Source organism: Apteryx rowi, unplaced genomic scaffold (assembly GCF_003343035.1).
Source record: "Apteryx rowi isolate R43461 unplaced genomic scaffold, aptRow1 scaffold_554, whole genome shotgun sequence".
NCBI classification, from domain to species: Eukaryota; Metazoa; Chordata; class Aves; order Apterygiformes; family Apterygidae; genus Apteryx; species Apteryx rowi.
This window is the reverse complement of record NW_020450821.1, coordinates 115,864-131,611: the sequence shown is the minus strand read 5'-3', so window position 1 is coordinate 131,611 and position 15,748 is coordinate 115,864. Positions and strand designations below refer to the sequence as shown.

Sequence of the window (15,748 nt, the reverse complement as noted above, 5' to 3'; positions counted from 1 at the left end):
ACCTTCCTAATACTCATTTAGTAATGTCTGTCCTCCTGCAGAAAGGTTTGGAGGGAAGGATTTTGCATCAATGTGTTTGTGGAGAAAGAACCTGTTAAGAAAAGCACGCTAGTTGCAATTAAAAAAAAAAAAGCTGGTAAACAACAGGGTGACCTGAGAGGTAAAGTTTCAGTGGCTTTAAAATAAAAAGCAACTATTTTTATTGTCCCTGTCAAGCTGCACTACAGTAGGCAGATAGTGTAAAGAGTTTTTGCTTTTGTATTTTCTCTCACATTCCAGCTTTGTAAATGCTATCAAATCCTGTATTACTTGCAGAAGCAAGGGCTGATTTGTCCGTGTTTTACTTCTGAGGAAGTCCAGAAAGGGAAGTGACTGTCCCATTTCCATGCAGACAGACAGTGGCAGAGCACGCAGTTGGTCTTGTTGGACACAAGAATGGCTTTTGCTGTAACGTGATGAATTTGTCCTCTAGCTCTCAGAACTTCTGAAGAAGTGATGTTGTTATTAAAGACTGGATAATGGAAAATCCATGGAAAATGCTTTTGAGTAAACGGAGGTAGTAGGGTCTCTCATTTACAACTGGAGACTTATCTGCTGTGATTCTCAAATAGGTTTTCCTTGTAGAGTCTGATCTTAGTAGATTGTCTTACCAAAGCCAGAAAACGTTGTTGTYGTTTCTCAGCTTTTCTAGATGAATTGAAAGCAATGTGATGGGGCTTTGTTAGCTCAACTGTTTGATGTGGGACAGTAATATGCAGTTAATGCATTTTTACCTCTTTATATATTAGCATAACCAGAATTTCTCCAGAGACTGGCTTTTGCTCACAGTGAGATAACTGAAGGATAGTTAGACAAAACAAAGTCATCCCTCTAAAAGCTCAGGAGAAGGCCATGGTGAGCTGGAGTCAGGGAATAATCCTGCTTGTCTTGTTGGGCAATATGGTCGCGGGGAAGCTTACAAATTTTTCACATATGCTGCTCTATTCATGTACATCTGCTTTGGAGTCAGCCAAGTTGCTCTTTTCTGTCCCCCCCCCAATTTCCTTAGGCCCAGTATGTCCGGTTTACACCTTGTAAAACAGGGCCGGGACAGGAAGAAAGTTGACCTACAGCGGGATTTCACTGTGGCTTCTCCAGCAGAGTTTGTTACTCGTTTTGGAGGGAATAAAGTTATTGAAAAGGTAAGCTGCTGACGTTTCTGACCGTAGCATGTTGCGTTCTTGTTCCTTTCCCTTGAGCTATGGCTTCCCTGCAGTACAAGGCTATACACTGCAGATATCAAAAATATTAATATTCCTGAACTTGAAAGTTGTAGTTCTGCCCATAATCATTCTCTTTTCATTTTATTGTAAACGTGATAGATAAACATCACATTACTTTAGCTTGGTGTGATGAGAAAAAAATCTGAGTGAACTAGAGCACTTCTGCTGATACAAGAGGATTTATAAATGTAAAAAACGTAGACTGGACAAAACTAAAAAATGTATTCAGAGACTATATAATCATTTAATGGATGAGGTCTCTTTTTATGGGTTGTCAGGTACTCATTTCAGGTATAGAAAGATATGGCTGCTCATTATGCATCTTCTAATGTTCCCTTCTGCTCTTTAAAACAAAGCATGTTACATTAAAGTCTTTAGGGTCAAGCAAGAGCTGATTTCTGAGTTGACTGATGGGGCATGGAGTGCTCTTGTTGAACTAAAAGCTGTCTAACAAAACTGCAACCGAAAGAGTCGATGAAAGAGTCTGCAGAGAAAACAAATATTTTCATTGCTGTTTAGTGTTTTGTGTCATTTAGACCCTGTCTCCTCCCTGCTTCTAATATCTTCAGGTCCTGATAGCAAATAATGGGATTGCAGCAGTGAAATGCATGAGATCCATCCGACGCTGGTCCTATGAGATGTTTCGAAATGAGCGGGCGATCAGATTTGTTGTCATGGTGACTCCTGAGGATCTGAAAGCAAATGCAGGTGAGTTGTAAAGACTAGCAAAGATGCACGACCTTCTGCTTGCACAGAGCTGTGTGCACACAGGAGTGCAAGAAGTGTGTCCACCACACTTTTTACCATTCTGTGGTGCTATGTACCATTCAATGGTACCATGTACCACTGAGATTAAACACTTTCATTTGAAACTGAAAGGCATACAAAGCACCAGGCAGGTAATCTTGTATCAGCTATTAATTTGAAACCTTTTCCAGATCTGACTGGAATATTTTCATCTTAGACACAGTTTGGTTTGATTCTGCATGCTTGCTTACAATCTATAAGCATTTATATACTTTAGCAAGTACTTACTTTCAGTAGGCTTTTGAGATAACCTGAATGTGCCTTAGATACTGAGTGTTAAGCTCTTGTTCATGTATCATAACTGTTTAAGTGTTTTTACTTAGCTGTAAATAATAATTTTTTGGCCAAATGTTCTTCTGGAGTTACAGTGGTCTGGTTATAGGCAGGAAATGTGAGGACTGTGATCCCCAATTTGGAGGGAGAGCTGGGAAGTGTGTTTCTTGGATGTCATTCTGACTGTCAGTATGACCTTGGCTAAAAGAGGGTGAAAGAAAAGCAATCTTAAAATGAGAGATAAATCTGAACTACTTTCCAGGAATGTTTGAATAATGTAAGAACGAATATTTCTATAAAGTGCTTTCAGGACAAAAGGCTAATTGTATGCTTTAGATATTTAATTATGTAGCAAATGTTGTTGGACTCCTGTCGTGAATTTCTCAATGAAGGAAAACTGGATATAGACTTTAGGATTTGCTCATAGCATAGATCTAGAGAGTTTTGGACAAGTACCATTAAGTAATTTGCAATCTAAATGTGATCTCCTTTGTGTTTGCAGAGTACATTAAAATGGCAGATCACTACGTCCCAGTTCCAGGAGGACCAAACAACAACAACTATGCAAATGTGGAACTCATTCTTGATATTGCTAAACGGATTCCAGTGCAGGTGAAAAGTGCCAAAAATAGTTTTCAAATCAAGAGGTAGCACTAAGCAGTCCTCTCCTTAAATAAGGAGCTGTATCTTGGGAAAAAGACAGGCCAAAGAAATGGAACTCACAAACCTATACTAGCACCGAAAGGCAATAAATATTAGGATACAGCAGATTTCCCAGTGTGAATATTTGCAGGAGGTAGAAGGGTATCCATCACTTCCCTGCCCTTAGCTCCTCTTCAGGAACTAACTTTAGTAGTCGTCTTTGAGAACCTGTCTGCAAGCTGCAGTACACTGTGCGGCCCACTGAACTAAGCATACCATGTAATACAGGAGGCTGGTCTGGCTTATGAATGTTATGAGACTGTTTTCTGTTCAGTGGGGAAAAGAAAGACTTGACGTTATCAATATGGTTTATATTTCTTCTTGCTTGTTTTACTAAAACAAAGAGTGAATTATGTTATGTTCTTCTGCAGGCTGTATGGGCTGGCTGGGGCCATGCCTCTGAGAACCCTAAACTACCAGAGCTACTCCACAAAAATGGAATTGCTTTCATGGGTGAGAATACTTACTTCTGACCTTATGCCTAACGCAGCTGAGTCCTTATTTTAAAATAAGTGGTTTTGGATAGAAAATTGAGAATCTAAAATAGAGCCATGATACATAGTTTAGGAGCACAAGATAGATGATATGTTCTTTGCAGTACTCAGAGGAACAGAATATGCTGCCTGACGAGGTAGTCTGTTTCCATTAATTGAGACTAACAAAGCTACGTTAGAATAGACCCAAAGTATTATATAGGATTTTGCTCAATAAGGGGCTGGGACTGGAAAACAAGTGTGGGCAACCTAATCCCTTGATTCTTTTCCATAGGGATTGTAAATAAATGCTGTAGAGCCTTTCACTAGCTTCTGTTAGGAAAGAGACATGAACAAAGTCTAATCTAGATGTTGCAAGTGTTTAGACATGCTTGCTTTTTATAGTAGTGTTTTCCACAGTTTCTGCTAAATGGTGGTATGTCTCTTCATGGAGAGTACGCGTGGGTAAGGTTTGGACATGTCCTGTGAAATAGTCCTTCTGTGGGAGGAGTGGCAAGTTCTCCAACATGTCTTTGAATATTGTTATCTAACACAAATCTCTCCTAATTTTGTAAAGTAGATTGTTTTAAAAGCTGAGCGTCCCTGTGGTTAATTTAAAGAGGACAGTACACAAAGCTTGTTGTTTAGTTAGCAATACATTTAACCAAAGGCTGGAGCTGTGTGATAGAATAAGCCTCATCTTCTGATGCACATGGATTTAAAGACTGGGGTAAGGTTTTGGACCTGTGCTGTGTTTAAAACTGAAGGTGGTCCTGTGATAAAAGTCTGAACATAGTCTTCAGCTTGGGGGATAGTTGTATCATGTTCTGACTTGCAGTAGATGTTTTTCTCTGTAATGACTTGACCTGTAGCTGCAAAAGTATTTTTGAAGAGGGGTGAATTTAAAAGCTGCATTTCAATTCCAGTTTAAATCTCTTACCAGTCATATGCTACAGTCCTATGCAAGCCAAATTTCTAGTAAAATCAGGGCATTGAATTATTATTTCAGTAGAATGAGATGTATGCACTTAATGCCTATTGCTAGTTCCTGTCATCTCTTTGAGAGCAGACTCAGCTTGAGGAGGAATGTATGGACAGATGCTGGTGCTTGAGCTTTGAGTGTGCCAAGCCTGTTCTTTAACAGGATGGGCAGTTAACAGTCATAGAAGCTACTGTGATGTGCCTGTGGTTGCATTGCTGTAGTATTCAATTGCCTTTTCTTCCATCTTGGTCAAAAAAGTACTCTAGCCTGTCTGATTTTAGTTTCCTGGCTGACATAGTTAATGTTCTTGGTTTCAGTTCAGAAATGTTGATCTATACAAGTTGGAGTGTGGCATGTAGCAGCCCTTCTAAGAGTGGTTATTTATGCCTCTTGCATGGAACCCAAATCAGACCTGTTGGCATTTCCCTGGAGTTTGATATATTGCATCTTTTTCCTGAGCTGTTCTTGCTCTTTGCAGGTCCTCCAAGCCAAGCAATGTGGGCTTTAGGAGATAAAATTGCTTCATCAATAGTGGCTCAGACTGCAGGCATCCCAACTCTTCCTTGGAGTGGCAGTGGTAAGAAGGAAATTCTCCTTTGTATTAAGATCATTATAACCTTTTTCTTTGACAAACCTAATGTTTAGGAAGCATCTGTGCACAGAAAGGTCTCCTGTTGGATGTGTCCCATCTCTTTAGGGATTTAAACTTCCATTATCCAAGGCTTAGACATAGTGACTAAAATATATATGGATATGTCAGGCAACATTTACATGCCCTTATCATGCTTTTAGTCTAACTGTACAGTAGTAATATCTGGTATTTCTGTAGTCTCTACTTTTCTAGCATATAGCATCTAGTTTTGGAGCATACAGCCAGTAGTCTGCTGCTACAGAAGCTCTATTCAGTTTCAAAAGACTGTAAATAACTTTTTTTTCTCAGAATTGCACAGGGTAAATGGAGGAGGATATAGCTGTTGTTGGTTTCCAGATGAAAATATCTGCCCCCCAGAAAACAGACCATCTGCTTACATCCTGCATCCTCTTTTGTAAATGCTTCCAGACTAGCTCCTTATAGAATTAAGATTGCTCTTTGTTTCACCAGTGTCTGACATGTGAGTTCTCACCGTGCCTTGCAGCAGAGTGAGCTAGAAGATACTGCTTGTATTTCAGGTCTTCGAGTGGACTGGCAGGAAAATGATTTCCAGAAGCGTATCTTGAATGTTCCTCAGGAACTATATGAAAAAGGTTATGTGAAAGACGTAGATGATGGACTGCGGGTAGGTGACCAATACTTGGGAACTATTTAAGGTCCTGCTGCTTGCACACTTTGAGAGCTAGCCGCTCTAATATACTTCTAAAGGGAGTGCATTCTGGGGCTAGACTGTCTGCCTCACAGAACTCAGTCTTGGAAACTTGGAAGTTATCTTTCACATATCATCTTTGGACCCAGCCTGCATGCAGAAGTAGGTGAGATTTAGGAGAAAGAAACAAAATAAGGAAACGGAATTGTCCTTCGTTAAGGGCTCTCTTCTGATTCTTGCTTAATGCAGGAAGAAGGTGTTTTTAATAAAGATCCATGACCTCACACTTGCTTTTATCTTTTCTTGATTTTTTTTTTTTTTTTTCCTTCTTTGAGGAATAGAATAAGAAATATTCCTGGCACAATACAGGGTTAGGGAATTTTTCTTTGTGAAGAGGGGAAGGAATGTATGATTTGGCCATGTTTTCCAGCTTAATCACTTTCTGTGTTATCCCAAAGCTTTTCTATGAGTTTATAAATTTTATGCATGTGAGGTGCTGATGAAAGATTTGGTGATCGCTTCAAGACGTTAGAGTTCTCCATAGTCAAAAAATTACTACAGTGGCAGCAAATGTTCCCTGATTTTTCCAGCTATCTCAAACTGGGATATTTGGTCTCTATCTGATACATGTCTAGGTTGCTGACTAGAAAAAGTCAGAGGAGGTGGAGAACATGAATCAACAGAGAAATGATGATCTCTTCAACTTGCTTCTGTGAACTTTTTGTACATACCCATGTTTTTCTGTCCCTTTTGGTCAGGCTGCTGAGGAGGTTGGTTACCCTGTCATGATCAAGGCCTCTGAAGGAGGAGGAGGAAAAGGAATTAGGAAAGTTAACAATGCAGATGACTTCCCCAACCTATTTAGACAGGTAATTTTCCCCATTCATTTGTGTTTTGTTGTTTTAGATGTTCAGGGTGGATCTGAGAGCACTGTGTGGGAAACAGTAAGGAACTGAAAAAGAGTGTATCATGTCAGGACCTGTCTAGCTGCTCTGAAACATGAGTTCTTGCTTTCTTTGCTTTGTGTTTTGCTAGAATTTCAGTACATTTTCCTATCCAAAACAGTTGTCAAATGCCAAAACATCATGGGAGATGCTGAATAAAAACCAAATTCTAGCATTTTTTTTTTCCCCGATAATTGTGGGCATTTGCAGTGTAGCTAGAACATGAGCCGCCTTTAGTTTATGGATTATTTAGGAAATCTGAGATAATAGAAGCTGCATGGTAATTATACTGGCCCAGGGGAAATATTATGGATGTTCATTCTTTGGAAAATGAGCTTGGGTGATTGCAGCTAAGACAGTTGTTTCCAAAAAAACAATCTGTCCATTTATATGAAGTAGCAGTATTGCAGTACTGCTGAGTATGTGTGGGCGAGGTAGCATGGGCTGTATTAGCCCTTCTGGACTTGTTTTCCCTTTGTTTCTGTGCTCCAATCTGATCTCCACACTGTAGCAAATGATACTGAGTTTCTTTTACCTGCTGCCATCCCTTTGTCATTTCTTAATGATCTCTGAACTACCTAAGGAACAAAACCTTTTTATTAGGATGTGACAGATCTGTAGAATGTTTCTGGAGTAGATTGTTTTTGGAAAGTTTTTGCTATGTTTGATTCTCCCTTAGCATAAAGCTCACATAAAACTTGCCTAGAAAAATCATTTTTAGCCTTCAATATTATTTCCTGGGAGCAGCATTTAAAAGCGAGAGGGGATGGACTTGCAGCTGTGGCTTGGGAGCAGCCCTCAGCTTTGTAATGCCCTGGATGTTTTATTTTGAGCATGTTGATCACTTCCTCTGTCTCATTTTCTCTGTCTGTAGGCTGGTATTTTCTAGTCTTCTCAGAATGATGATTTATTCAATTCAGTTTATTAATGCTTTTTTTAAAAGCTTTTTATGGTTCTACTTTTGTCTGGGGGGACTAAGAGTATGACATATTTGGTAGTACAGGCAAGACTGTGCTAATAGTTTACTGTTGTAATAGTCTTTTCCAGAAAGATGGCTGAGGAAAGGATTTTAGGCTAATGTCAGAAGGGGAGAGGAAGTTGGTTTGCATCTTGCTGTCTCTGCTATAGGTTCAAGCTGAAGTCCCAGGCTCGCCCATCTTTGTAATGAGACTAGCCAAACAGTCCCGTCACCTGGAGGTGCAGATTCTGGCGGATCAGTATGGCAATGCCATCTCGCTCTTCGGCCGGGATTGCTCCGTGCAGCGCAGGCACCAGAAGATTATTGAGGAAGCACCTGCTTCTATTGCGACTTCCGTGGTGTTTGAGCACATGGAGCAGGTGAGAGTGGCTCTGAGAGCTTGCTTTTCCTTGTGAGACTCCAGAGACTCCAGAAACAGCCAGGCTTTTTTTTTTTCTTTTTTTTTTTTTTTGATGTTGCCACTAATGTTGCATTATTGAATCTTTTAAAAGAGCAATATAGGATTGTGTCTTAAATTACTTTATGCAGGCAAATGCTGACATTTCCAAAACTGATTCAGTCCACCATGTGCTGACAAACAACTGTAGAGCTTGTTCAAAAATGCTTGCACTTTAAAAACAGGAGGGAAGTGTGTTTTAAATGTGTGCAGTCATATTTACAGCAACCTGCAGGAGTTGTGTAAATTTTCTAATGCTGAGTATTGTAAATATTTACTTCAAACCCTGCCCTCTGTAGTATAAATGAAATACCAATGCAAAACAAAACTCCTGCCATGTGTTTTCTTTGAGCAGTTCTCCTTGTGCCTGTTGCAACCTTTTGGCCGCTTCAGAATGCCAATGAAAAAGTCTGAAGTAGGTGGGGTGGATGGATAGAGCGTAGGTAACTGACCGTGGGACCTGAAAATCAAATACTCTTTCGTCCTGTATCCTAGTGTGCGGTGAAGCTTGCCAAAATGGTGGGGTATGTGAGTGCGGGCACTGTGGAATACCTGTACAGCCAGGATGGCAGTTTCTACTTTCTGGAGTTGAATCCTCGACTGCAAGTGGAGCACCCCTGCACAGAGATGGTAGCTGATGTTAATCTGCCTGCAGCACAGCTTCAGGTGAGTGGGGACCCAGACCCCATGCTTCTGGAGGCTTTTAGAGGCACTCAAAATGTGGGATACTGTAGAGGTCTGAGCATGAAAAACCTGTTCTGCTGAAGCCTTAGTAGACGAGGGGGCTGGACTCTAGTCTGAGTCACTGCCGGRGTTCAGTGTTAGAACCAGATCATGTGCTAGCACTATGCAGATGACTAGATGTAGGTACTGATAGGGAAGAGAATGTACAGAGAGTATTAGAGAGCTCTACGAAATGTGCGGATAGGTGATATTTTTGTGTCTGCTGGTATAACTCCCCCACAAAAAACCCCAACAACTATAAAGCCTGTTCAGGTATCTCCCAGCTGGGGATTCATTTTCTGTGGCTGGAGCAAAACTTGTGTTCCAAAATATTCTACCCTTCCATTATGACTGTTTCACTAAGTTACAGTTCTACTGTGTGGCCTTCTCTGATTTGAAAGGCAAAGAGAGGTTCTTCTCCAGTTGTTCCTCCTAGATCATTCAGGGAGAGCTTTACTTAAAGGGAGTGTGAAGGCAAGCAGTAGAGAAATAAAATGGGAGGCAGGAAAACTGAGTTAGGAGAGGGTTGTATGTAAAAAGCCTGTCCTAACAAGCTTTGGTTGTGAATAGTTCAACTTTAAGCTCTGAAATTCTTTTGTCAAAGGAGTTGGCTTCTGAGCCTAGCAGAGCAATCAAATGCTCTGCCAGGTTTGAGCAGTGTATCGCCCACTCCAGTGCCTCCAAGGGAGGATGGTCTATTCCCAGCGTCTCCAGTAGCAAAGGGCGGGGGGGGAAGAACAGACAGTTTTTTGTTGTTGTTGTTTTTGGGTTTTTTTAATCTTTCAGCAAGTTTACCAGTTGCTTGAAGTTCAGGAGAGCGACTTTGGTCTTTTTGGTTTTGATTTGCAGTTCTTGACTTCCAGGGCAATTACTTCAACTTTTCCAACCCCTCATGTATAGCAGATGCTTCCTCTTCCTGGCTGATGTTCCTGCCCTTTAATCTTTCTGCAGCATAGGATTTGTGCCTAATAATTAGGTATTTGATTAGGTACGTCTTGATTTTTGCCTTGTTCAAGGGGAGATTGTCACAGTGAGTGACAATCATACTTTATATGAACCAGCAGGTCTTTTGTTGCTGTTCTGATCCTAAAAATAACAGAGGAATCTTTCATGGATTCTGTAGAAAGAGTTTTTTGTATGTGCTGTGGCTCCATCTGTCCCTTGTGTCTCCCCCCAAACTCACTGTATGCTGCCATTCCATCTCCTGCAGCCCCCAACCTTTTCCATCTAAGATTGAATGCCTCGGTCCTCTTCCCTCCTCTCTACTTCTGTCTTACACCACAGTGGGGACTCTAGGTGCTTTTCTGCTGCCATGTCCCCTACTTTTTCTCAGCCCTCCCATTCCTACCCTCTTGCTTGCTTCTTCCTATTCTTCCTTCTTCCTGGTGTTCACATTTTGAAGTTTATTGGGTAGACAGTAGAGGAAACAAAATGTTGAACTCAAGTGTCTTGTACACTGCTCTTGGCTAACAGTTCGTTACAGGAGTGTTTGAAACTGGTAGCTCTGCTAATCTAACTTACTTTCCCCTTTCTTATTTTGAATTTCTGCCCCGATAGCCTTGCCTTTCCTGAAACTGCAAGATGTGTCTGTGCAGTGCGGAGACCAAGAAATGCCATCAAATTGAGTCTAGTGCCCTACAGACTCTATTGCAGGCGATTCCTCTTCCCTGTCCTCAAAGCACAGATTTCACAGGAACTAGGTTGCATCAGTCCTCATAAGAAAAATTCCAAATTATGGTAGGCCTTGTCCTGCTGGGCATTGCATGGGAAAAGTAGCTGCTTGCACGTCCATAGTGCAGTTTGTCAGCCATCACTGTGCTTCTTGCAGCTGTGGCTGAATTCACTATGCTGACTTAGTGGAAATCTCACGAATGGTGAAATTGTTTTCTTGCTTAACCTTTGGAGTAATTTGCTTTAGGTTTGGAAAGCAGCAGCTTTCTCAGCTCTGCCACCTAAGACACTGTCAAAAGATGTTACTGTTCAATAATGAGCAACTTCCAATGACTGCGGGCTTGAAGAGCGTATGATCCCTTAGGAGCTTAGAAGCTTGAACAGTGAGATGTTTTCAGGCCATAAGTGCTCTGGCATACAGCTCCCTCTGCCTGGCAGGCATATCATGATTTCTCTTACTCTAGAGATCCCTGGTTCAATTGCTACCAGTCAAGACCATGGTCACCTTGTTTCAGCACACAAGAGGAGCGAGATCTTCTTTGTTTCGTCAGGCGGCTATGTGGCTTTGAACTGAGTGTGATCTCATCAGGTTATTGCAGTAGCTCTGTATCTGTGTCTGCCGGGCATCCAGAGTTTTGTAACTGATCAGATGCTCTCCTCATTGGGTGCTCTTCTTCCATATTGCAGTTGCTAAATAGAATCTCATAGAAGGGTGTGTTGATATTGTAACCAGTTTGGTCTTTCTTTTACCTGAGAATCCCATTGGTATCTGGCTAATAGTCAGCTGAAGGAAATGACTGAGCTAAACTTCAGCCTTTTTGAACCGTAGCTGTTTAGAAACAAMAAATAAAAAAAAATCCAGCTAATGAACAGAACAATTGGGATTTTATCCCATAAGGATACAGTTAGCAGCCAGATCTGCAAGTTTTGCAATTTATAGTTGTGAAATTCCACAAAGGTCTCCTACCACCAGTTAAAGGCCGTCTGTCTCACTAGGACCTTAGTATATTTTTAACAGGTYTAATGCGTGCCCAGCCTCAGCTGACCTAACATTAGCTGGCCTTCTCTGAAGCCTTATAAACAGGCAATGGAAAATACTAGCAGAARGGCTCGAGGTGGATTTTACACTCAGTTCAGCTGGCCTGAGTCATATGAATGTTCCAAGATGTGTCAATGGAAAAAGCTCGCATAAGAAAACAGGCATGCTTGTTAGCTAGCCTAGAACTGCAGCATCAACTTCTATGGGGAACTGGTGGAATTCTTCCTTCAAGGAAGATGTATTCTCTGTGAGGAGAGCAACTTAGCTAACAGTGGTTAATATATATATATTTTTTTCTCTAGATTGCCATGGGRATTCCCCTCCACAGGATCAAGGATATCCGAATGATGTATGGTGTTTCTCCATGGGGAGATGTACCTATTGATTTTGATAATTCGGCCCATGTCCCCTGTCCACGTGGCCATGTCATTGCGGCACGTATCACCAGTGAGAATCCCGATGAGGTAAGTGTTTTAAATTCTGTAGTTCCTGATTACACTCTGATAATCCCAAGCCTTACTCCTAGGTTCAGTCCCTGCTACTGATCCTGAAAAGTTTGGCAGCAAATTTAGAAGATTCCTCCCTTATCTTACTTCCTTGGCTGTTCTGTAGACTATGGTTAGAGACAAGAAGCAGATGCACTGACACAGGTGTATTGTACTGTGTCTTTATGACCAGCAGTCCTTTGCCTCCCCACCTTCTCTGGATGTAGTAGCTTGTGACTCTGCCATAGGATTATGAATTCTTTCTGTTGTGAGTTGATTGTTCCCCATACACATGGTCATGATTAGCTGCTGAGATGTTATTGACCTCACAAAAGCTAAGGACTTCAGTTTCCTATAGTTTCTCAACTACAACAGTTCCTACATTGTTGTATTTCCTAGAACCATGCTGGTACTTTGGCACTGAACGCCTTGCGTTATTTCCTGCAGTACAGAGTTTTTYCTTGGATGTCTCCAACTCGGTACAAATTCAGCCTGAATTTAGCTAATGTATATTACGTTGCAGCACAAAGAGGTGCTTTAGCTTTCACAGCTCCAATTACTTCCCTAATTCTGGATTATTTACTTTTCCTTTAAGATGTATAGCAATGTCTTTCTGTCTTTACAGGGATTTAAACCCAGTTCTGGTACAGTTCAAGAACTGAATTTCCGCAGCAATAAGAATGTCTGGGGCTATTTCAGTGTTGCTGCAGCAGGAGGGCTTCATGAATTTGCTGATTCTCAGTTTGGTCACTGCTTTTCTTGGGGAGAGAATCGAGAAGAAGCCATCTCGTAAGTAGTTGGAAAAGTGCTAGAACTTTGGAAGTTGCTTGCTTTGGTCCTCTTTGGTCCAAAGTGTTGTGGATAAAACCAGACTCCTTACTTCTACAAGAGTTTTAAGAGAAGTCTCCTTCTCTTCGCCTTGCTTTCCACGTCATGGCCACACTTCTCATTCTGTCTTGCCTAAGCAGTACCAGTGGGTTACACCTACGTTTCTACCTTTTTTTTTTCCTTTCTTTTCTTCTTCTCTCTCCCCACTTCTCTTTATTTTTTTCTTTTCGCTTTCATCACTGCTTTGTATGCCTGCTGCTTGAGTATGATAAAGCTACTCTTGCGTTGAAATCCCYTTTTGAAAACTTTCATGTGGAAGGCTTCTAACAGGAACAACATTGGTACCTTGATATGCCAATTCCTTATAAACCACTGAGTTGTCTTCATGTGGCCTGGAACGTTGTAGCATCAGATCATAAGACAAGACTGTCACACCTGTTTATCTTTTTTCATGCAGAGCCTTTCCTCTGCTGTGTGCTGGATGGGATRGAGACCATGTCTGTCTTTGTTATGTTTACATCTGTGTATGCATGTGGTAGGCGCTTAGATGATAGTAATAATGGGAACTCCTGATCTCATAGCTGGTGCTGGCTGACTTTTTCTGGTTCATCCCAGGAGCAGATTGAAAGAAACCAATATTCTTTCATTCTTAAGCAAGTTATATAGGATCTTGCTCCAGTGCRTATGCTCTTCTACTATTACCTTCATACTGTTTTTTCCAGAGGGAGTTGTCTCATGGGGAACTATCTGGACTTACTAGGTTCCATGTTGCTRTTAGTATGGGACAAATAATAGGTATTTTTTCTCTTTCAGAAACATGGTGGTGGCTTTGAAGGAGCTGTCCATCCGAGGGGATTTCCGAACCACTGTTGAGTACTTGATTAAACTGTTGGAAACAGAAAGCTTCCAGCAGAACCGCATTGACACTGGCTGGTTGGATCGGCTCATTGCTGAGAAAGTGCAGGTGCRGCTTCTTGCTTTACAGGACTACAAATTGGAGAGATTGAGYTGGGTGGGGAGGAAAGCTTGGTGCTTGCTGGTTGCTGGAGGACAAGGATTTAGGAGTGGTTAATTTCCTCTTATCACTTGGAAARGAAACATTTTCCCTGGACTTGATTCTTATTATATCAAAAGTCTCTGGTCATCATTTTGTCAGGGGAAAGTGGTCTTAAAGCTGGTCATAAAAGCACTTTAATGTAAATGAGAATTGAGGCTAGTATTTTTGGCTTGCRGTTTGGGACAGGTGATGGTGAAATGTATGTGGAGCCTCAGGATTTGGTTATGGAAGAAAAAAAATTTAAAGTGTGTTTATTTTAAGCAATTACAGAAGTGATTGTTTTGGTATAGTGTTTGCATGGATGCTACAACAATTTAACTTTAAAGGAGGTTTGCCTTGAACCAGAAATAGAGCTGAGACTGATTCTTCAAGTGGATGTCCATAATGGACTGAAGCGAAGAGAGATGTAATTGTGTATGAGAATGAGTAAGGTTTTCCCTGTGTTATGTACTCTTTCTTTCTAGGCGGAAAGGCCAGATACCATCCTCGGAGTGGTGTGTGGGGCTCTGCATGTRGCTGACGTGAGCTTCCGAAACAGTGTCTCCAACTTCCTGCACTCTTTGGAAAGGTAAAATTGCAAGCTGGTCTGTCAGATGGCTGACAAGCAGATGGTAATCTGATTTTGGTTTCCAAGTTTTGTTCAAATGCAGCACAATCCAGAAACGTACAGAGCTGGCCAGTATCTGCTGGCTGTTCTCTGGCCCCAGGAAGCTGTTTAGCTACTGGCCCAAGAAAACTGGCAGATACCCGTGTGCGTCCCCAAAATATCCCCTGCTGTTTGCAMAGATTGGTTTGATCACTGGCAGTTTTGGCAGAAAACGGCCCAGAAATGTGAAGTTCATTCTCTCGCTCTGTGCTGCCAGGGCAACATTAGGGAGTCTTGAGTCACTGTGTATTGTGTTCCTCCTGTTTTGAAGATGGATGTAATCTTCCAAACTTGATGTAATTTTCCAAATTGGATGTTTTCCACTAGTACTTAGGAAAGCCTCTTGCATTCCTGCTGGCTTTAAACTATAGCAGGCACTGTAAGAAGACCATTCATAACACTCAAGTCAGGCTAAACYTGGTATGATCAGGCAAGTTTGTTCTTAACTGAGCTCTTCCCCTAAATGTCCTGTAGGTGAGCCCATCCTGTAAATGGGGTTGTAGATGGAAAAGCTGCTTTATTGCTGTGTTAAGTCATGCAACAAGTTCTGTAACTCGGTCYGTGATGTTCTTTTGCTGAATCATCTATAGGGGGAAAGTGGGTGAATATAGGAGAGGGGAGAGCAGATCTATGTGGATGGAGACGGATAGGCTGGCTTTATCAAAGTGATACCTACCTCTCCTAAGGAGAGATGGTTTATGGGCCTACTCCATCTCTCTGCTAGTGGTTTCGTTATTTTTGCATGCATCTTTAAACCTCCTCTGGCCCCTGATGGCCATTTGATGGCTTCTGGAAAACAAGTTTTGTTCTTTATTTCTCTTTTAGGGGCCAAGTCCTGCCTGCTCATACCCTGCTAAATACTGTGGATGTGGAACTCATCTACGAAGGACGGAAGTATGTGCTGAAGGTATGATATATTCTGTGGAAACCCATCCTCTTCCTGCTGCTAGATGGAAATGCTTGTTTGCGTGCTGCTCTGGCCTAATCCTTGTAATAGATGTAATTAATGGAATTAAACTGTGCAGAGTTTTTCTCTGTTTGGGGTTGAGAAATCCAGCTACAATCTCACTTACGGTGATACTCTGTCACTTCTTTGTATTGCAGTATCTCTTTGTATCTCTAAACGTTTTAATCTTTCAG

General features: G+C 41.4%; 1 protein-coding gene across 9 annotated transcripts in view; it reads left to right on the top strand.

Moving 5' to 3' along the window:
• Positions 1-15,748, top strand: part of ACACA (acetyl-CoA carboxylase alpha) — a 148,388-nt gene that overhangs the window by 19,269 nt on the left and 113,371 nt on the right. For all 9 annotated transcript variants that reach the window (XM_026081554.1, XM_026081553.1, XM_026081552.1 and 6 more), the window contains exons 4-17: positions 1,049-1,181; positions 1,832-1,970; positions 2,845-2,954; positions 3,416-3,497; positions 4,978-5,076; positions 5,670-5,776; positions 6,559-6,669; positions 7,873-8,082; positions 8,655-8,825; positions 11,895-12,056; positions 12,703-12,866; positions 13,719-13,869; positions 14,427-14,530; positions 15,434-15,515. In XM_026081554.1, the coding sequence (XP_025937339.1) occupies positions 1,049-1,181; positions 1,832-1,970; positions 2,845-2,954; positions 3,416-3,497; positions 4,978-5,076; positions 5,670-5,776; positions 6,559-6,669; positions 7,873-8,082; positions 8,655-8,825; positions 11,895-12,056; positions 12,703-12,866; positions 13,719-13,869; positions 14,427-14,530; positions 15,434-15,515 (1,825 nt within the window). The remainder of the gene's footprint in view (positions 1-1,048; positions 1,182-1,831; positions 1,971-2,844; positions 2,955-3,415; positions 3,498-4,977; positions 5,077-5,669; positions 5,777-6,558; positions 6,670-7,872; positions 8,083-8,654; positions 8,826-11,894; positions 12,057-12,702; positions 12,867-13,718; positions 13,870-14,426; positions 14,531-15,433; positions 15,516-15,748) is intronic.